Source organism: Pungitius pungitius, chromosome 11 (assembly GCF_949316345.1).
Source record: "Pungitius pungitius chromosome 11, fPunPun2.1, whole genome shotgun sequence".
Classification (NCBI taxonomy): domain Eukaryota; kingdom Metazoa; phylum Chordata; class Actinopteri; order Perciformes; family Gasterosteidae; genus Pungitius; species Pungitius pungitius.
Genome location: NC_084910.1, coordinates 12,998,548 through 13,021,195, shown reverse-complemented (window position 1 = coordinate 13,021,195; position 22,648 = coordinate 12,998,548). Strand labels below are relative to the sequence as shown.

Here is a 22,648-nt window from a genome sequence, read left to right as displayed (position 1 = left end):
CTAAACCACCCCCTGTGGACTTTTTTTTACCTCCCTCTGTATGAAAGATGATGCATCAGCTACGCCAAAAGCGGATAATATTTTTCCTCTTTTCATGTTGCTTTTCCCCCTTCTACTCTCCTCGGTCCTCTTCATGTTTATTTTCCATTGATGTTTTACTCTGCTCGTCATTTTTCACACTCACACGCCTCTTTCTATTTTTCCTCTTTCTTTCCTTTTGTATTTTTATTCATTTGTATTTAATTTTTAATTTGATGAATAATTAGAGAGCTGATGTAATCACTATTTAATCACCATTGTTGTTTCGCCATTCCTCTGCAGAACTCTCGTTACCAGACCTATCAACGGATGTGGAACTACATGAACTCCAAGCAGCCCAGTGTATTTGTGAAAAGCACAGAGGAGGGCATCGCCCGCGTCGTCAACTCTAAGTACGCCTTTTTGATGGAGAGCACCATGAACGAGTACTACCGCGGCCTCAACTGTAACCTCACGAAGATAGGAGGCCTACTGGACACCAAGGGTTATGGAATCGGCATGCCGCTGGGTAATAACACTAATGAATAAAAAACCTGGTTATTACTCAAAAGCAAATTGCAACACAATAATAACTGAGACTTGTGAGTTCAATCCATCACTTAAATGATCTGTATTATTATTCCATTATATATTCCATAAAGTACTAGCATATTACATTTTCTTAGTTAGTTTTTTTTTCTATTTAGAGAAATACAGTCTGTTATCACATTACAGTAATAGTGATAGTTGTGAAATAATAATATTAATAATACATTTTATTTCTAATACTCATGAATACAGAAACAATAAAATAAATAACAAGATAAACATCATCTCGGTAATAAACAAAACAAAAACTTTAATACATAATTAACATCACAGGTTAAAAGCAGACTTAAATAGGAGAGTTTTAAGTGCAGGTGAGATGCTGGAGGAGCGACTTCCAGAGGGAAGGGGCAGCAATGGAGAAGGTCCGACAGGGATCTGGAACATTTATTGCCAAAGTGCATTAGACATGCAAGGAATTTGACATGGCGGGTGCATAGCATTGGACAATAAGACAATGAGACGATGGACAACAACACAAATGACACAAAGCAGGAGAATTTGACATGTCCAATTTTACAGTATATTATAGAAGAATATACACTAGAGGAATATAAATTAAAAAATAAAAATAAATTGCATAGGCAAGCAGATAACCCTACCTTACACAACTGTGTTGTGAGTTCAGCCGATCACCCTCTCTGCAGAGTGAGAAGCTTTCCCTTGTCCTTGGCTGTGGCTGCAGCGTACAGCCGGTGATGGAGGAGCAGAGGATGGGCGTTAATCAATGAATGAACCCGTTAACCTGCCCAGCCCTAATAATATTATCTAACAGCAATGAGGATTCATTTCATAATCATATCATGCCCAACTCATTCGACTTTTTGAGATTCTGAACCCTAGATTGGGGAACAGTGGGATATTATTGTATTAATGAAATAGAGACTTAATTGATTGTTGGAGAAGCAGAAACACATCACATCAATTATGCTAAGAGAAACATGTTGTCGTACTGCGATTAGATCTGAAAAATGTCTCGTACGTGCTTTATTCATTTTTTTATCCTAGGGATTTGTAAGTATTTCAACTGTAAGTAATGAGCATGCAGTTAATTGCTTTTCCACGAACGTTCGGCTCTTCTGAAGCTCTTTCCTTGCGAGCACTAAGAGGTAGTGTCATAGAACCACAGTGATCCGTTTTAACAAAGAACAAGAACGGCCGGCGAAACAGAGGGAGGAAGGTACAGAAAGTAAGATTTGACAGACGGATGTTTTGGAGAAAGGTAAAGTGTCGTTGCCGTACTGATGGGAAGCAGAGACAGAAGAGGAGAAAGATGTCTTGGGGCAGATATTTAAAATGCGGTTTTATGTGGATTTATGTTCCCGACTATTTTTTGCTAGGAAACACCTTCTTGCCTACTAAAACCCTGCAATCATATTTTTTAAAGCAAATATTCACCAGGACACACTCTTATCTAACTCTCGGCAAGAAAGCAAATAAGCCTAGGCTACTTTTTAAAATATTCCTTCAATACCCATCATTCACTGTATTTTGGACTTTGGTTCCCTGTATAAAAGCATGTTTCTATCAACCTCTGTGAAAGAGGAGAGCTCTGGCTGTGTAGTGCTGTGTTGGGTCTTTAAAGTGGTTTGTGATGGTGGGAAGGGACTTGTATCGCCACCCAGAGGATAACGGCTGGGTCAGGTGGTCAAGAAACAGCACGTCGACGGTTCAGAAACTGCCGGCGTTGTGGTGCGCTGATCATCTTCATGACTCGACAACGCGTTGGTGACGGGCCCTTTAAACCCTCCCGATCGGTTTTACTGGTATCTAGTTCATGAAACGCTTTGAACGACTAGCAGGCTGCACCACTGGCTCTGTGTGTTTGTAATCTCGCTCTTTATCTCTCGATAATCCTCTCTTTATTCTCAAAGTCACATCACTCGCCATCTCGAGGCTGCAACCGCAATTCTGTGGCTGTGATTCATTCTCCTTTTTTCTCTTCACATTTCATGTTTTTCCCCCTTTGGTGAAATATCCCCCAGCTCTTGTTCTGGGCACTTCTGCTGCACCTCCTTACCGTCCTCCAGCACTTGTTCTTAACCTGCTTTCCTGTCATTTCCCAGGGTCTCCATTCAGAGATGAGATCACGCTGGCCATCCTCCAGCTGCAGGAGAATAACAGGCTGGAAATACTGAAGAGGCGGTGGTGGGAGGGAGGCCAATGCCCCAAAGAGGGGGACCACCGCGCCAAGGGTCAGTCCAACGCAGCTGCTTGTTTCCTCCTCCTCCTCCTCCTCCTACTCCTCCTCCTCTCTAATTTCCTCAGTAATAGTCTCCTCACTCTTTGCTACAGTCCCGCTAATGGCTTGTGCCTAACCTAATGTCCCTGTGAAGGGGGTTTAACCCAATCCACTTTACTCCCCAAATGTCGTCTGTTTGTCTCAGGCGGTTTGTGATGTTAGTTTTATTAGAATTAGTCCTTCTGGTCACATGGGAATGTGTGTGTCTGTATAAATGACAATAATAAAGCCGGAGCATGTATGCCTCTGCTGCTAGATCAGGCTCTGCTCAGTTTGCAAGTCATGGGTCATTTTAGCTTTTTAATTCAATTGAATGAGACATTAACATTGTTTGTCCAGATTGTTACAGAGACTGCAAAATCCATATTTCTTCGGTTTAACCCGCACTAAATGATATAGCCGTGTCTTCTAAACCCCCAGCAGCTTGCTGTCTGTCAATAAAGATATTCAGTCTTTAGTCTTTAACTTTAGATTAGAACAGTGAGATCACTTCAGTCATTTTCTTAGACATAAATACACACTTTATTAAGAGATTATTGCCTACTAGCTTTCTTGCCAACATTAAGATTATAAGAAGGCTACCACCCAGCTGCTGATTAATATAACTAAGCATTAGGACTGGAAAGTATATACCAAATTCACCTGTCATATTTTGTTTGTTTAATCCGTGTAAGAGTTTATTTCTTCACAGGATAAAATGTATTTTAGAGTCTAAGGACGGAAAATGTTGTACATTTTAGAGATTAGGGATCCCACCGAGGCAAATTGGAGATTCATCATATTACGCTGTATAAATATAATTCAAATTGTTCTGAAATAAGCTTCCTCGCATTAGCTTCCATGAGAGTGATATCTACGTTCTCACTTTGCTTTAAGAGAGCAAACAGCGTATCTCCTGGAACATTGTGCAGTAAGAGCTCTCAGCTCCACCAAAGACATAAAACAAGTTTCTCACAGGTTTTGTGTTACTTTTCTTGCTTTGTTCATGTGACAGTAAAGTAAAACATTCAACACCGTGGCAGCGTTGGTGTGTTTCTAATGTTTGTCCCTCGTGGTGCGTGCTTAGGTCTGGGCATGGAGAACATCGGGGGCATCTTCGTGGTGCTGATCTGTGGTCTGATCATTGCTGTGTTCGTGGCCATCATGGAGTTTGTGTGGTCCACGCGGCGCTCTGCAGAGACCGATGAGGTATGCCCCCATACCTGCCCACGCCGACCCCACAGACACACCCCAGTAGGTTACCATGGCGACCTGCCAACCCTTCTGATTGTTTTCTTTTTCGTGTGTGAGAGCGGGTAGATTTCTCTGAGCTTTTTGCATCCGTTTGTGTGTTGGTTTGTTTGTGTGGTCTAATACTTGAGGTTCAGTGAATGAGCATGCGAGATGAGAGGAATGTTCAAGTGTGCGGCACTGAATTGCTGAAGTGTCCATGACGTTCAAAGCAAAGATTGGATTGCATTTGATTTTGCATGTCCTGCCTGTTTTAAAGTCATTGTCCCCTTGTAGTGTTTGGTGTTTAACAGTATGGCGGGCAAGTGTTTGTGAGCTAAACTTGATGGTACTGATAAGCAATATTGAGAAATGCCAATATCTGCTTGCATAAAAAAAACAACTAGTGTGATCTTATTCCCTGGCATTAAATGTCACGATGTATCTTCTTTTACACGCCTCACGTGTACGCTGGTATTCTTCGTTTCCATTCTTGGATTACTTCTCACCCATTTCACCGCGTGTCTCTGTCTCTCTCTCTCTCTCAAACACATACACACCTCCTCTCATCAGTGTCTGTTCTCGGATGACAAGTATTGTTTCTGTTTATGTGAGCACACACATTTTTTGTATAATTTCAACGAGAATGTTGTTTGTCTGTAGTGGACATGTCGGTGCATTTTGATGGCCGTGTGTGTAAATGACGGCGTTCAGGCGGCTGGGATGATGAATTGACTTGTGGGTGTCTTCGCTGTTTGTGTGAGGGTGTGCGTGAGTGTGCCTTTTTTATGTGTGCTTTAGTTTGAAGGCCTGCCTGTCTGTTCATAGTGCTTAGTGCCATAAGGAAGCCCATAAACTAAACAACATTTAGGTGTTTTGTGTGTTTAGATTGTAATAACTCTCTCTGCTCCTTGGATGTTCTCCCATATCTACTCATCTCCACATCCTTCTTCCCCATCGCCTCATCGTTTCTGTTTAAAAAAACATCTTTGCAACTTTGCAACTTTTACCATGCTGTACTGTATCTGTTCTCTCCGCCCTGTTTTTTTGCTTTTCCTTTCGATCCCCTTTCCGCCCATCCGCTCCCTTATTCACGTACCGCTTTTCCACCGTCTTGTTCTGCCGCCTGCCCCTCCTACATTTGCCTCCTTCCGTTCCTTCTTCCTTCCCTCCTTTCTTTTCTCCTGTAGGTGTCTGTTTGTCAGGAGATGATTACAGAGTTCAGAAACGCTGTGTCCTGTAAGAAGAGCTCCCGTATGCGCCGCCGTCGGCCCCTCAGCAGCGCCGCGGCCCTGCGCCATCCCACACGCATCGCTCTGGGGGCCCCCCGGCCCCTGCGCCTGGTCCGGGAGATGCGCCTCAGTAACGGCAAGCTCTACAGTGGCGCTGGTCCGCTGACAGGTGGAGCTGGAGGAGGGGGAGCGGGAGGGACGGGCCCTTCGGATCTAGGCCCAGGACCCCAGCGGATCCTAGATGATCCGCTGGGGGCCAACAGCACCCCTCCTCCACCGGCCCCTGCGCCTGTAATGCTGCCCGTCCGCAGCTGCACCCACGTGCGCATCTGCCAGGAGTGCCGCAGGATCCAGGGCCTGCGATCGGGCAGCAGCATAGGGTCGGCCACAACAAGGATACCACCTTCATCGGCACCCCTGCCAAGGCTACCCCCACCCCCACCCCCATCCTCATCCAACACAGACAGCGAGGGTGGAGCGGGGCACAGCCCGAGGCGGCAACACCACAGCCCACCCTCTCATACCTCCCGACCCGCTCCACCTCCGCAGAACAGCAAAGCCACAGACCTGCTGGCTGAACAGGACTGAGACCCGAGGCAATGGGGGAGGAGTGGGGAGGGGTGGGGGAGGGAGGAGAGGGCAGCAGAAATTGACTGTGAAGGTGATGTAACTGAGGAACATTTACGCCACTGGTGAAATTCATTTCACAAGAGAGGGAGAGGACAAAAACCTCAAGGTCAGCCAACAGAAAACAACCTTTAAAAGGAGAATAAAGTCAAACCTTTCACCAGTTGGCATGCAGATGCAGATGCAGAGCTGCCTTCAAGTGCGCTGTGAGGTGTCTGTTAAGCTTCTGTACTCTACTATGACGATCACATGACCAGATGACAGTTTCTATTGGCCTCCTTTTCCTTTTCGATTTGAGTGTGCTGGTTTTTCATGAAAAAGACACTTCCCTCCTCCATTAAATGAAATGAAAAGACTTGTTGGAGGACATACTGTACTTGTATGTGATTTCAAAACCGCAACTAAAAGACTTTCAAAGAATTATTTCCTGTTTTTTCTTTTACTATTCCTGTTTTTTTCCATTGTTTTGAGTTGAAATTACAGAATTAAATCCAGAATATGCTGAGTTATGACATAGTAAGACGCTTGACTACAACTATTGTGTCCAAGAGTTAAGTGTCTCTCCCTTCGGACAATAGCTGCTTTTTGGATGGTATCAGGGAAGGTGGACGGCGCTACTTCAACACCACATAATGCAAACGGCAGCAGAGGAAACTCTCTGCCTTCCTTCACACTGTGCGTTGGTGCATTGTAAAAAAAATAAAATAAATGCTTCCTTGTAAATCTGTAATCACTCAAGTGAGGAGAACCATTAAAAGTGAAATGTTCAAATTGGGCCCAATAGAAGAAGAAATGTCACAGGAGAAATGTGAAATAAATGTCCCTCGCTATCCCGAGTAACTGTTGGCACCCCTCTGCTCACACCGCGTAGAAGAGATAGACAGAGAAGAACAGAAGGGGAGGAGACAAAAAGAGGCAAAGAGTGAAAGGACACTCCTGAATGAGGAGTCCCTGGTTCCACGATTAGATGTGTCCTGATCTGTTCATTTAAGGCATCTTCTGAGGGGCTTATTAATGCGCCAGCAGACGGTAGCCACAGCTCCTTCCCTTCTCTCTGTTCAGCAGACTTGGCCAGACACAGCAGAGGTTCCTGCCAGAGTGATAGACTCAACACAGCCTTGTCAATACTGTCTCAGCTTTTGATCGCCTAATTACTCCCCTCGGTGTCTGGGGGCTCATTCGGGAGGGGGTTGAACACAGGGAAACATGCTGATGAAAAGATTTAAAAGGAAATGCATGTTTTTTTTTTTTCTCCAGCTCAGAAGGCAACCTGGTCTCTTTGAATTATGCTGTTAATGTTACAGCTCTACTGTTTGGTGAAACTCCCAAACTGAAACTATACGCCACAGCATATTAGCCATGGTGCATAAAGGATATACACCTGTGGATTTGCTCATGTTAGCCATTTTATTTTCAAATTGTGGACACTTTATCTCCATTTTCCCCACTGCTTTCACAGCAAGTGTGTAGAATAATTACGCATTACTGAATGAGGCTTACATTCTAAATTTATATTACTGGCAACCGATCCAAATAAAAGACCAAAACTAACAATGAATGGATGAACTGATCTGACTGATGAGTAGCCTAAATTTAACTTCTGGATGGAAGTCTTTTTTGAAAAGACACTTAACAGGTGACAAGTGTCTCTGACACTTTCAGAAGTGATGCTAGAGGAGTACTGAGAGGGTCACAGTTTCGGAGCTGTGTGAGTCAGGCTACACCATCCAACAGCAATTCTATTAAATCAAAATTAATTTCTTAGCTTCTTGCTTCCATTGATGTTTAGAATCACAATTACAATCGTTTTCAGTCAGGAGTAAAAGATTGAGTTGTGGTTACTGCAGTATTACTTCCCTTTAGTGTGAGCCGTGTTCTCTGTTGTACGATCTCTCTGTGAAACGCTCCCTTCAAAAGAAAATGTCCGGATTTGTTTGCACTCGTTGCGTAGATTATATCTATTTTTTATATGAAATCATAATTGAGTGCTGTATTAGCATTTTCTGAACTGCAGGTTGTGTCTCAATGTTGATTGAATCATTTAAAAAATCCGTTCCACAAAATACTCCCCTGAACACGGGGGGTCGGGGGGGGTGGGGGGGGGCGACCTCTTTCTGGGGCTGAATGAAATGTCTTCGATAACTAAATTCCTCATCATCCTCTTCAGTGTCACTGTTTCCTGGTGTGACGGCTGATTTTATGAATGTAATCATTACCAGCTGCTGATTCTTAGAAGTCAGAGTCCCCCCCCCCCCTTCTTTTGCCCTAGGTATTAAAGTAAAAATCAATCTGTAACTCAGTCCTGTGAGTCTGCGCCAACACACATAAAGCTGCCAGCTGCATGGGCTTCACACTCTCATCTCAGATCTCACCAAACAGCAGGAAAACAATCCCTCAGTGGCTTCACACCCATCAAAATTCAGCAGAAACACAAAGTGCGCGACAAAACATGCAAACCCACCAGTTCAGCCCCCTACACGTCCCCTGAGAAAAATAATACCATACAGACACTGTTGTCTGGGAAAAACATTCCATTGCTTCATAAAGTTATGCAGTTTTGCAGTGGGACGGATTTGTCGACACAGTTGCGCTGCAGATGACGAGTGATAACGGTGTTTGGAAACATTACGCTGTCTTTTTGAATGATTGCTGTCACCCGAAGCAGCCGAAGCCTGGATCTGATGCGTTTCTTACTCTCTGTATATTTCTTCCTTTGTGCTTAAAATGCTGACAAAGCAGCAGGAGAGAGCCCCTTTCCACGAGAAGCCAGTGTATACACACACACACACACACACACACACACAGACAAAGAAACACAACCATCCGTGAAATCTTAACAGCTTATTTCCTCATTGTCTAAAGGTTGTAAACCCTCTGGTTGTTCTTAAATTCGTCTCCGGTTGGTTCCGTGTGCAAATTGACAAAACGTGAAATGTGAGGGCACCACTGAGCCATTAAGTGTGAGCAGCTTTAAGCCACCAGCTGCACACATTTATTAGCTGCCAACCATTATTGTGGAGAAGCAAGAGAAGGCTGCGAACTCTAAGAAAGCGAGAAAGCAAACTGCCGGTATGAATAATCCCAAGTATGAAGGGAAGGGAGGGTCACAAAACAGAAAAGTTGGAATTTCTGAACCGTAAACGCATCAAACAAACCTTTTTGTTTATTTTTACGTGCTTTTCTTTGGTATTTTTTCACATTTCTATATTAGTGCTAAATGGATTATCAGAACTGATGATGAATATTATGATTCAATTGTTGTTGTTGTTATTCCTGTTGAAGACCAAGAGGCTCTTTAGTGTGATTCTGAGGGGTGGGGGGGATTAGAGATGTAGGGACGACGGTGCAATGATGTTCTTCAGAGCGTTCGCCTTGTTGTTTAAAGCTTATAGACACAAACTTCTTTTGGAATAAAAATATTCAAACAGCATTTCTCCTTTTGTTTGCTGGAAACGCTGCCGTAAAGACGTACTGAGATATTTCACTGAGGTGAAAGTGCCACTACAGTAACGTGACAGCTACTATATTTAGACATGCATGGAGTCCTCCTGTTGTCGTCTTTTTAAAAGTCTGTCCCTCGAGGTGCCGTCCTCCCATGTTTACACAGGAAACATTTTTAATTGCAATTATTCAAGAACTGTACTCGAGTAAACTACAAGTTTGAAATAGGCTAGTTTATTCTTGTTTGATACATTTGTTCCACAGCGTGAATCAGTGTGTTGGTTGCAGTTACAAGTTAAGCAGTGATGTAAAACTGTGAAAGGTGACACTTATTTTAAACCTTTCTTTTTACCTGGGATCTTGATGTAAATGAACAGAAGAGCAAGGGGAGTTGTGCCTCAAATCGTCACTGTGAATATTTTCAGATTCACAGAATACCAGAAACACTAAACTTTACATTTCTTTCAAATGGAAGTCATGACTTCCGCTAGTTTGTTCCTCTCTGATTAATACCCGCACGCAGACATCATGTGGCCAAAACATGATGATGTGCTGAAAATTTGATAAAAGTCAAGGACAACACCAATAGTTTTGAATATGTGATTGAATTAGGATCATGTAATATGGTGAAGTTACAAATTAGTTTTCCTGATTTGTAATTGTCACGGAAGCTGTGCAAACCAGATTGTCAAAGTAACAAGTGGCTCTTTACCTTCTTCCATTACCCCCTAAATATTTTCAGTTATCTTGTCTTTATCTGGCTGGTGTTTGTTTAACGCTCGATTATGGATGGGAGATAATTTACCTCAGCTGTCATAGAAAGCTAAACATCACTAGGATTAAAACCTGTGCGCACAATACGTTTAGGATTAAAGGAAAGATAACATTTAAGTAAATCCACAGGAACAAAAATGCTTTTGCTGTAGGTTTTATCACACTCCCAGGGCCCCAAGCGGCAATGATTATTTTCAATACAAAATGTATCTTATTGATTTTACAATGGTGCAAACGCAAACAATGGTTACTTCCTCTTCCAGTTTTAGAGCTTAGTGAAACCGATTTAACGAGTGTGAAAACAAAACATTAAGACTTCAGCCATTTATCACCACATCTGACAAAAACTAATCCCTTAACATGAAACAATCAATATTAACTGTATATGAATGTAAAGACCCAAGGATTACATTTTTCAAGTATGGATTTTGATAAACTATACCCAGCAAATATAGACATTTCTTTTCTAAAAGATAATGTTTCTGAGAAACCCAAAGGGAGTTTAACTTTATAGCAGATATATGATCTCACACTCGCGAAATGCCCTTGTGACGAAATACGGCTGAAAACCAGCCGCCAACTCAGAGCGGCTCTGTGTGTAATCGTGTCACCTTCTTACTTCCCTCATGCTCAGATTGCAACATCTATAAACAGGACTTTGGCATTGAACAATTTTGGCTTCCTTTTTTTGTCTTCCTCCTTTTTTCTTATAAACAATGTAAAAATAGGAAGTATATTTTTGAAAAATTTCTATTTTCTAAATAGACCTTAGCTTTGCTTTGTGTTTAGCTCTAATTTAAAAACGTTAAAATGTTTAACCAATAAGATGAAGATGGTAAGCCTGCTAAACACAAACATGGTGACGTTGTCGTTGTTAGCATGTTAGCATGTCAATGTGAGCTTATAGCACAGTTCAGCCTCACATAACTAACAGCATGGCTGTATTGATTATTTTAAAGAATACCGCAGCCAATGAATGCGCTGCAGACTTCCTTTATCCTGCATCGCCTGCTGTCAGGCTGCAGTGGGAACTCAGGTCCTTGGGTATAAAATACATGCGAGCATGTACACAAGTTCTAGAGCAGCCACAAAGGTTAGATTTGATTTTAGAAGCGACTGATCTTCTAATTTAACTAAATCATACCCAACTGCTAACTTTGTCTTTACTTCAGCAGATATTTAATGTCATTTGAGTTGCTGGCGCAAAATTGAGACTTCGGAGTACGTGACATCATCGGCCGTTTGCTTCTCATTGTGTGATACTGCAGAATCTCTTGACCGTTTGAGCTTGACGTCAGAATAAACCACACTCTGTGGGAGAAAGAGAGATTAGTTGGAGGCCTGTTCAGTTGTATCATCAGATGTTGCTTTGTTGAAACAGCGGGAGCACAACTACATTTAAACGGACTGAAATGCATCCAACATGTGCCCGACATGTGGTTCCAAACCAGCTCACCTCGTCTCTTACAATGAAGGATGGTCTCCCCACACACACCTGTGCACCACCTGTATCTGAAAGACAAACACACTTTAAGTTAGGGGAACTGAAACACACAAAACGTATAAAAAATGGAGTCGTAAAGAGTATTTTGTTCTCACCTACGGAGACGCGCTGCCTGGCCGTAGGATCACATCTGAATGAAGGAATCAGGACTTCTGTGATTATGAGATTGCTTTCGATCTAAAGTATCTGTTTTCTACAGAAGCTCTGAGAGACAAGTGAGTGAAAAAAAATCTGACCATTCATTTAAGTCTAATTAAGTCGAAATATTTTTCTCTTGTGTTTTATGATTTAAGGTGAAACCCTAACCCAAGGACAAATGGAAAAACAGAAATGCATCTCAGAACCGGAAGTAAGTAAGTACATAGAACAATCTTGACAATGAATAAATAGTGGTGTTCAAAGAAAATATTATTTTAGAATAATGAAAAATGATGCCTTCTTATCCTATGCATGCACGGCTCATGGAGACCTACAAACTTGGTTAGATTTTTTCTATAATTTACCATCTGTCTGTCTTCCAAATAAAGATCTTGGATTTCAAGATCCTTGTGAAAAACATTGTTAAATATTACCGTCAGCTTGACATATGAAGTTATTCTTCAACATATGTATTTGTAGGATACGTAATGCTGATATATTCTTGATACAGTTATTGGTAAGGGGTAAATGTTCCTTTTCTATGGCTGCTATATTCCTATATGCAAAATAATCACACACTCACCTTCTGATGAAGATCCAATAAACAATGGCTGCAATGACCACTAACAGCACAATGACAGCAATCACTATAGCAGACACCAACCCTGAGGATAACGGCATCTCTTCTGAAGAAATAGGACGGTGAATTTGAGTTCATATGATAACAGTTAATTTAGCATTGATGAGTACAGTTGAGAGACAAACAATGAATCCACTAATAGGGACAACCATGTGATGGATGGAAGGATTAGAAAATATAAACAAAAAATATTGTATTCAGATGTAGTTTCTTGTAGCTTGGAGTAATACTGACTTTAATTCTCTCACCTTGAACATGAAGCTGGGTGGATCCTTTAATTGAACCACTAGGAAAGGTTGAAATGGTGCAGGTGTAACTTCCTGCATCTTTCATTTCCACTTTGTGGATTATCAGAGATTGTTCTTTAATCTCTACTCTGTCCTTCAGAAACGAGTCTGAAACATTAACTCCAAATATGTTGTTAGAAACAACAATTTTGATTTCCATTCCTTCTGGTGTTTGGAGCTCCCATTGACACTGAGACACAACGGCGTCTTCTGACTCTGGGATGAATTGGCACGGCAGGGTGACATCATGGCCGAGGTATCCCGTCACTTCAGGCAGGACTTTGACTTGTTGTGCTTCAAGAATTGTCAAAACATGAAGGAGAGTTGATTCATCAGTCAAACAAAAACTGAGTTAATCCTTTTTTCATCTTGTTTTAGACGTGTATAAGGAGTCCTTTTGTGACTTATCGTTCAACACAAGTTAGTTACCCAACACATTTTCCAAAAGGTCAAACTAACAAAGTCACTAACATCACAGAGTATTTAATGAAGCTATACAATCTCAAACAAACATTTTACATTTCAAACCAATATTATCTTATTTTACATCATAATGACATTTTAAAAAGTTGACATTTTGTTTTACCTGATATCAATGAAACAAAAACCATCTTCAGAACTGTGAGAAGTGCTTTGCTGGATGTTTTCATTGTTCAAAGCTACAGAGAGAGGACAAAATAACAGAAACCTATTAAAATATAACACAACGACGCTGATCAGCTTTTACCTCAAATCAACATGAGAAACTTACTGTTACGAAGAGGTCGATCCGCTTTGCCGGGGCTTTAGTGGAAAACTCAAAGACTGAAAGAAAGACAGCATTGAAACACAGAACAAAAAGCATTGGAAAAGAGGAACACACTCTCTTACACAGCAAAACCACAACCTCAATACGGATACTGTGACACAGCAGTAACAAATAACTCACCAACGAAAGAAGAGCATATGATGATGACAACCGCTGGGGGGATATTAAGAAAAACAAAAGAACGTGACTTGTTTCGGGGTTCATCTTTCCTGGAAATGAAGATAAAAATGTAAATGTATCTTTTTATTCTATAAATGTTGCATTTGATCCGGTTTGTGCTTGCTGCTTGGACAAAATGATTGTTGGGACCTTGAGTCAAATTTGGCCCTTTTTGTCAAAGTGCAATGTGTTTATAGGTAATCTTATAAAATCTGAATCAGTATGTTTTCCTGTTTTTGGGGATATATGAAGATTCACATATATTATAGATAGATAGACGATAGATGTTTCAGAAACAGTGATACAGAAGGCACTGAGGAGCTACATAAAGTGTTTATTGAATACACATCAATATACATAAAACTTCAGTATCAATTGACACATTCTATGGTTTATCTCAATTGGGATTTTTATGTAAGTTATTCATCTATTATTATTTTATTTATTCATCATGGCAACAAGTGAAACCGCCCCCCTGTGAGGGCTACGAGCCTGACAAAGTATCGCAAACAAGTTAATTGCATAAGTGTGTGAATCTGTGTATGGGCGGATCAATATCTATTACTCATAATCAGAATTTCGATCAATTGAAGCAGTGAAACATTACATTACATGTCATTTAGCTGACGCTTTTATCCAAAGCAATTTACAACAAGTGCATTTCAACCATGAGGATACAAACTCAAAAGAACAAGAAACAAGAATGCGCAATTTCATCAATAAGCTGATTTACATCTTGTTACAGATAAGAGCCATTATAAGTACAATTTAAGTGCTACAATTTGTTAGTCTTTTTAGTCAAGGTACAGTCTGAAGAGGTGTGTCTTTAGTTTGTGGCGGAAGATGTAACCGAAAAGCCTGATTTATGTAATCTTATCCTGAAAATGCTCCTCTCACTGACCAGGTAACAGTCAGGTGTCTGTAACGCTAACGTTAACCATCGGGTCCTCATGAGGTGTGGCAGCTGCAGGTGTCACCCGACGCGGCGGTATCTTCACGGACGGACTCTTTAAAACACTGATGTCGGGTTATTTGGGAATAAATTTGTCGTTGTTGTTGTTGTTTTTGCAGAGCTCTTCGTCTTTCAAGTAGCCTGCTGGACAATAAGTGAAAAAGAAGGAAATGTCACTCGTGGCAAGTATTTGAGCTCTGATCAGCTGTATGTTCCAAGTGTTCATTTAATGTTTCATACAGTATTTAATTTAAATAAGCTGTGTTAAATTATTTCCGCAACAACTTCTAGGTGTATTTTCGTACAAAATCCAAATTAATGAATTAAAAACTCACCTTTTTAAGGAATAGACGATTGAGTTGTTTTTCTTCAGTTGTCATGTACGTTGTATGTGTTCTCGTACACAGATTCCTCTAGTTCTAGGAAAAAGGCAAAAATGTTTGTTGCATGTGATTTGGGTGGAGTAGATGCAGGGCAGAGATCCTCCTTGGGGCAGCGGCAAGCAATGGCAAGTCTTTGGCAAACAGGTGTCACAACTAAAATAAAAAAAGTGATTTATGCAGCTGACCTGTCGTACAAACAACAGCCGTTCTGGGAAAATTTGGCTCCGCCCACTCAGCTCCCCGGTGTGACTCTTTAACTGCGTTAAAACATTTTATATCATTAATCCCGGCCACATTAATTGCATACAACATATATATATATATATATATATATATATATATATATATATATATATATATACATGGGTACGGAAAGTATTCAGAACATGACCATGTGATATTTCACTTCTTCTTTTTTAAAAGAATCTTTCAAAAATTTATACATTTCTGTTTTTTTCTGTCAAGATGAGGTGCTGGGTGTACATTAATGAGGAATAAAATGAACTTTTTTCATTTCAGCAAATGGCTGCAGAGAAACAGAGTGAAACATTTAAAGGGGTCTGAATACGTTTCGTACCCACTGTACACAGTATATACTGTATTTCACAGTTTGGATCAGAGAAATACAAACCGTTACTTTCTGGACGGGGCGTATCGTTCTTGTTGATTCTAAATATTAGAAATAAAGCATTGTTAAAATGTAACCGTGTGATGCAACTCAAAATTCCAGCTGTAACCTGTACGGTGTTCCAGAGGACTTTTCAAGACTTTAATGCAAGATGTTTACTTATTTAAATGAATAAAACTGCAAAACAACAATCACAAGTATTTTGCTTCTTGAAGTAGTTATGCATCTTAAATTCCAATAAATATAAAGGAAATCAACATATTTAAATTTTAAAAATATATATTTTCATCAAAATTCTGTGAAAATGTTAAGAATGGCATTAATGTAATACAATAAATCTTTACTTATTGTACTTCTATTATCAAGTTCAATTATAAGAGATTATAGTTAGGGCAATGATAAATGTAGAGGTTCATCTATTCTTAAATAATGATAAAAGGGGAAATTCTTACCTTTTCTTATAAATATAGTAGCCGCCACCCGCTGCTAGAGAAGAAGTTGCTAAACAAAGGATAACTATTCTAACAATGGCCCCAACCGAAAGACCTCCAGAGCCATCTTTAAGTGAAAAGAAAAGAAAATCAGACAACCAATTTATCTTGAAATATCAGCTATTTGTAAAACCACAGGTGGGGAAATAAAAATGGTCAAAACAGTGAAATCATCTCTTCAATGTAAATTGTCAGTTTTAGGTCATCTTTGGGCAGAATGTGCCAATGTGTGTAACATATGGTATATGATAACAGTTCATTTAGCATTGATGAGTACAGTTGAGAGACAAACAATGAATCCACTAATAGGGACAACCATGTGATGGATGGTGGGATTATAAAACATAAAAGGAAAATATTGTATTCACATGTAGTTTCTGGCTTGGAGTAATACTGACATTAATTCTCTCACCTTGAACATGAAGCTGGGTGGATCCTTTAAATGAACCACTAGGAAAGGTTGTAATGGTGCAGGTGTAACTTCCTGCATCTTTCATTTCCACTTTGTGGATTATCAGAGATTGTTCTTTAATCTCTACTCTCCCCTTCCGAAACGAGTCTGGAACAGTAACTCCTAATCTGATGTTAGAAACAGCAATTTGGATTTCCATTCCTTCTGGTGTTTGGAGCTCCCATTCATGAGACACAACGGTGTCTTTTGACCCTGAGATGAATTGGCACGGCAGGGTGACATCTTGGCCGAGGTATCCCCTCACTTCAGGCAGGACTTTGACTTGTTGTGCTTCAAGAATTGTCAAAACATGTAGGAGAGTTGATTCATCAATCAAACAAACACTGAGTTAATCCTTTTTTCACCTTGTTTTAGGCGTGTATAAGGATTCCTTTTGTGACACATCGTTCAACACAAGTTTGTTTTGCAACACATTTTCCAAAAGGTCAAACTAACATAGTCACTAACATCACAGAGTATTTAATGAAGCTATACTATCTCAAACAAACATGTTACATTTCAAACCAATATTATCTTATTTTACATCATAATGACATTTTAAAAAGTTGACATTTTGTTTTACCTGATATCAATGAAACAAAAACCATCTTCAGAACTGTGAGAAGTGCTTTGCTGGATGTTTTCATTGTTCAAAGCTACAGAGAGAGGACAAAATAACAGAAACCCATTAAAATGTAACACAACGACGCTGATCAACTTTTACCTTAAATCCACATGAGAAACTTACTGTTACGAAGAGGTCGATCTGCTTTGCCGGGGCTTTAGTGGAAAACTCAAAGACTGAAAGAAAGACAGCATTGAAACACAGAACAAAAAGCATTGGAAAAGAGGAACACACTCTCTTACACAGCAAAACCACAACCTCAATACGGATACTGTGACACAGCAGTGACGAATAACTCGCCAACGAAAGAAGAACAGCAACAGCTGGGGGGATATTTAGAAAAAGAAAAGAAAGTGACTTGTTTCAGGGTTCATCCGTCGTGGAAATGAAGATAAAAATGTAAATGCATCTATAAATGTTGCATTTGATCCGGTTTGTGCTTGCTGCTTGGACAAAATGATTGTTGGGACCTTGAGTCAAATTTGGCCCTTTTTATACAAGTATAGTGGAGGGGAAGCTTGCAATGTGTTTGTATCTTGTAAAAACAAAATCATTATGAAGTCAAAAGGGAAAAGAGATGATCTGTGACTACGGTAATGATCACAGCTGATACGCTCTCTATGGGGAATGCTGTTATCAAAAGAGGAATCTTGTCAGACCCACAATACCTGGGGGCATTGCACGAAAGTAGAATGAAGAAATCGAGGCTAAGTGATAAAGCACCGCTTGACTTAGTGTGACCTGCTCGGTGCGGCTTAATTTATTGGACCAGCCAGAGAAGGGGAAGCCAAGTCTATGGAAGTAAATCTGTGCCATCGGGGGTTGAAATAAAAAGGTGATTGAGTTTCTACCACTAAATATTTATGCATTGAAATGATGTACCTGAATGTTTTTCAACATTAAAATACCGCAAAAAAATTCAACCTAAAAAAAAAGAAATTTAAATATTCACTCGCAACAGAAATGGAGGTTACAATATTCAACCCAAAAATTTCAACCTTGAGACACCAACGTCCGGGACACTAAGGAAGAGCAATCGATTCGAGATTCGAGATCAGGAGCGTGCGTCAAGCTAAAGGAGCGAGCACCCAAAACACCTTCGGCTTCGGATTGTAGCCATGTCCAATAATAACGGGGCTTTTACTCTTCTTCATGCCATCAGTGGGGCAACGTATGAAGAAATACATAAAAGAACATATAATGTTCACCCTGAACCAAAACTTGCCACTGACGATATACAACTCTATTAGAACTATACAAATCAGCTAAATTCCTATAAGCTCGGTTGGCCGAGTGTGTAGCGCAGCTGCTTTGTGGCGCAATATGTATTACTTCATACGTGGCAGTGACGTTTTCACTTTGTTTTCCCCCGGCAGGCAGGTGTTGTCTGCCTCCGTAAAATGTTCAAAAATGCATCCCATATCCATTGCAGCGATTAGGATTGTATAAGTGAGCACTACACACTTTGCTCCTAAAATATGCAAAGCAACATTATTGCATTAGCAGTCTTCAGAATCGCTCTTTTCTATAAGAATTTGGTATTTGTGTTGTGATATGTGTACAACCCACCATTATAATGGATACCCTACATCATATTTTATTTAGTTAGAGAACTGTTGTTGGAAAATTCCATAATCAACTAGCAATTTTTCACAAAATGATCATTTTGTTTTCAAATGTCAAATATCCTCTTTATGTCTGTGTACTTTGTGTAGATTTCACCAGATGGGGTCAGTATGATTCTCTTTGCTTGAAATCTTTAGTTGAGATGCCGGATGACACCAGTATGAGGAAACAAAAGAGCATAAAGCATAGGTCTCCTACATCATCAACGTGCTCCCTGGATGAATTGGCCTCAGGTGCTGAAGAGTAATCGGGGGCCGGGGATGCAACGCTTTGCCTGTTTCAGCTGGTGGAACTCAGCTTGTTGCCTGCATGTAAATTACTGGTCTTACGGCGCAAGACAGGAATAACAACACGACAGACACAGCTCTGCATTCCCCGGAGCCAAAGCTCACACTGCGTTTCCATGTCAGAGACTGTGGTGCATTGAGCATTGTGATGTGGAGTGTTGTTAGAGCAGCAATAGCTAAACATTGCAGCAAATACAGCTTTGCGTCTCCATCAGATATTTATTACCCACAGTAACAGCATCTCATAATTACTTAGCAAATGGTGTCATTATCCATAACTTTTTACTAATGCAAGATGCGTATACAGTTTGATAAAAGAGGAAAAGACATCAAGAGCAATCAGGCTTACATATTACCACCCACACAAACTCTAATTTTCTTCAGAACTGTCCTTGTCAGTCAGATTGTTTGACAGAGATAGGAGGGGTTTGCTGTATGTAAACTCTTTAACACGCCGATGCTCAGGGCTAAGATTATAAACTAGGTCAAAATCCAGGATCACAATATTTACAAATGAAGCAACCCTTTGTCCCCCCAGAAGGGGAAATCTAAATCTAGTTTCACTCAACTGCTTCTTTGTAGAAGTAAAAGTGATTTCTTTAAGACATGGCTGCCTGAAGGTGAACAATAATGAGATATGTGCAAGGAACCTTTATAAAATGGAGGGTTATCTGTGAGCCCTGATAAAAAAAAGTGAATCCAAGTAGTCCTCATGTTCTGGCTTATCAAGGTGATCAGCTTCTTTCCAATTAACTCCACAAGGATTTCCCATTTCCAGTGAGGGGAATAAGTGTCTTTTTTATTGTTAACTGTAAAGCTCTGTGTCATTTGGAATTAAACTAGTGATAATATCTGAAGTACCAGTTACTTGGGAAAATGCACCGGCTGCTGTTCTTTGTGAGACCAAATGAGGGCACAGGTGTTTATTTGTACTCTTACATCCGCCAAAGTCTGTTTAATAAAGACTCACATAATAATTGTTTTTCCAATGTGATATTTGTCAATTCATCTCACAGATGACAAGCTGCAACGTCAATATCTATTGAGTCAAATCAACATTTCATGTGGAGAACATTTTTATTGATTTTCATCGGGGTCCTGATGCGTCGGAGAAGGAAACTGGAGAAAACAAATGTACAATGTAAATGAGTATGACACCTAGAAAGCACTAATAGATTAGACAGGTATTTCATCTTTTTCAGATTAATCTCACCTGCTAACTCCTAATCATTGCGCTGATGAGAAGCAATAAATACGACCACTGGGGAGCACTGCAGGATGCTTTATGAGGTAAGACGGATACAAGAAGCATCAGCACTTGGAAGCACCAGCTTGCCTTATAATGTAGACGACACTGACAAAACATCCTCGGCATTCAACACACATGCATGTTATTGACAAATGAAATGGATGCATCGCCTTCTTGACTCTATTTAAAAACAGAAATCTCACCTCTCAGGTTCAGAACTGTGGAGTTTTCCAGCATAGTCACCATATTTCTGGCAGTGCAGGTGTAATTCCCTATGCGTTGTACCTCAAACCGCTCTATGGTGTACACAGAGTTATTTACACGCGTGTCGTTGCCGTTGAACATCCAGCTGAAGTTGGCTGGTGGGACGGAGTCTGCTGTGCACTGCAGTGCGACTCTCTGGCCCGGTGCTGCTTCTGACGGTCCAATAATCGATATGTTATGTGGACCATCTGCCCAGAGAAGAGAAATATATAAGTATTGAGGCCCCTAATATGAATAAAAGTACTAATATGACACTTTGCATTTACAATGTTGCACCATTTACGGTGTGTAAGTAGTCAGAGAAATGTGTGAAAGTGTTGAAAAGGTGTTGAAAGGATGAGATAAGAATTACAAAGTACCTCAAATTTATACTTGAATATATAGCACTTACAAAGTCATAAACAACACTATATGAGTGCTATAAAGTTTGCATTCTTCCATGCATAACTTCCATGCAGAGTTTTTGATAAATGCCCAAAACGGTCTTGAGTTCCTTTATGTCACTGCAGGCTCTGAGTGAGCCGCACTCACAGTTGACAGTGAGATCTCGGGCCGCCGTCACGGTGCTGACCGGGTTGCTGACTCGACACTGGTAGGTGCCGCGGGTGGAGCTGTGAACCGGCTGCAGGAACACCGTCTTGTTGTTCGCGGAGAAGGTCACCCTCCCACTCGGGAGGAGCGGCCGGTCGTCCTTCGTCCACTCTCTGGTGCTGATGGAGCCGAGGGCCTCGCAGCTGAGGTTGGTGGAGCTTTTGCCTTCTATCAAGACGGCTGCGGGGCTGCGGATGGTGGCTTCAGTTATCAGCGCTGACGGAACAGAAAGTCAATACGGTGAATGAAAGGATGAATGCGGGAATCAATCGCTGCCCTGTACCGATCTTTGATTTTCTGTCTCGCATTGCATTTCCCTCCACACATTACATGTCCTTGAGGAAAAGACGATGCATTTCCAGGAAAAGGGGTAAAAAAAATAGAGGAATTACATTCAAGGGCCTTTTCAATTAATAAATGTGAGGCTATCAGCTTGGAAAAAGCTGCATTCTGTATTAGTAGAAAATTGCATTTTCACGCACAAAGGTGTTGCTGTATTAAGCGATATGGATTCCTTTGTGTTAAACTAATACTTCTGAATCAAAATTCTAATAATATGATATCCTTTTGAAGAAGGCACTAATTTTAGAAGAATTGTTTTCAAGTGATAAAAAACTTATCACAGGTGCTTTTACCGTGGGAACATTGAACCCACCATACACATTCAGTGTGGCCTTCCCCTGTTTGGGGAGCCCCGCGTCCGGTATGATGGTGACGGTGTACTCCCCGGTGTCCTCCAGCACCAGGTTCCTGAGCTCCAGGGTCCCCGTGGCGCGGTCCAAGGAGATCCGGTTGGCGTACTTGGGATCAATGATATCAGTGCTGGTGGAGGTGATGATGTTGTTGTCTTTGAAGCTCCAGCGGACTGAGAGGAACACACTCTGAGGGGGTTTGAGCGTAGTGGTGAACGTCACCGCGCCGGCCACAGCGCCGTTCAGAGGCCCCGGGGGTAAGACATCCTCACCCACACACCAACCTGATCACAGAAAATACAAAAGTAAAGGTTTCGTTATAGTACCACAAATCAGAAAAGCGTGACACAAAACCACATGATTTTGATTCAGTTTACCTGATAAAGCCAGCGCCAAACAAGCAACACTCCTGAACATCTTGAAACCCTTAAAGGACTGATGTATGTTGTCTCTCAGTGCTCTCTGGATTCCATGGACAGTCACAGGGGCTCCTGCTCTTTTATCCTCACACAGCAACAGCACAGCCCCCCCCCCCCCCCCCCCCCTTCCGCTCACTCAGTAATGAAAAGCACAAATACTGTTTACGATGTCACCGAGTAAACACACCAAAACTCCCGAGGGTCTAAGTTCAGTCAGAAGATACCGATGAACTCATTTGACTATGCATCAGCAGGCCGAGTCGTGTTGGAGGAGAGCTGCTGTGTGTTTTACGAGCTGGTCGGTG

At 41.0% G+C, this 22,648-nt stretch overlaps 3 protein-coding genes across 7 annotated transcripts in view; 1 reads left to right on the top strand and 2 right to left on the bottom strand.

Annotated features, from left to right (window-relative positions):
* grik5 (glutamate receptor, ionotropic, kainate 5) overlaps nt 1–9,076 on the top strand; it is a 71,246-nt gene extending 62,170 nt beyond the window's left edge. For 2 of the 5 annotated variants that reach the window (XM_062565714.1, XM_037452813.2), the window contains 4 exons: nt 322–547; nt 2,691–2,819; nt 3,933–4,099; nt 5,266–9,076. In XM_062565714.1, coding sequence (XP_062421698.1) covers nt 322–547; nt 2,691–2,819; nt 3,933–4,099; nt 5,266–5,895 — 1,152 coding nt within the window. In that variant the 3' untranslated portion in view covers nt 5,896–9,076. Of the gene's footprint in view, nt 1–321; nt 548–2,690; nt 2,820–3,932; nt 4,100–4,648; nt 4,686–5,265 lie in introns of all 5 variants that reach the window. The other 3 variants (XM_062565717.1, XM_062565716.1, XM_062565715.1) reach the window with 3 other exon arrangements.
* A 352-nt stretch (nt 9,077–9,428) lies between these two features.
* LOC119197339 (nectin-3-like protein) lies at nt 9,429–13,678 on the bottom strand. The gene is made up of 7 exons (XM_062565718.1): nt 13,470–13,678; nt 13,305–13,377; nt 12,680–13,012; nt 12,375–12,477; nt 11,749–11,783; nt 11,606–11,661; nt 9,429–11,460 (listed from the first exon to the last, which is right to left on the bottom strand). Exons 2-7 carry the CDS (start codon nt 13,366–13,368, stop codon nt 11,335–11,337), a joined length of 717 nt encoding a protein of 238 aa, XP_062421702.1. The 5' UTR covers nt 13,369–13,377; nt 13,470–13,678; the 3' UTR covers nt 9,429–11,334.
* A 330-nt stretch (nt 13,679–14,008) lies between these two features.
* On the bottom strand, nt 14,009–22,366 carry LOC119198231 (carcinoembryonic antigen-related cell adhesion molecule 5-like). The gene is made up of 14 exons (XM_062565531.1): nt 22,302–22,366; nt 21,888–22,208; nt 21,173–21,448; nt 20,581–20,829; nt 20,346–20,409; nt 17,458–17,486; nt 17,339–17,391; nt 17,174–17,240; nt 16,552–16,881; nt 16,101–16,206; nt 15,652–15,689; nt 15,206–15,277; nt 14,973–15,056; nt 14,009–14,781 (listed from the first exon to the last, which is right to left on the bottom strand). Exons 1-13 carry the CDS (start codon nt 22,339–22,341, stop codon nt 15,007–15,009), a joined length of 1,695 nt encoding a protein of 564 aa, XP_062421515.1. The 5' UTR covers nt 22,342–22,366; the 3' UTR covers nt 14,009–14,781; nt 14,973–15,006.
* Nucleotides 22,367–22,648: the final 282 nt, after the last annotated feature.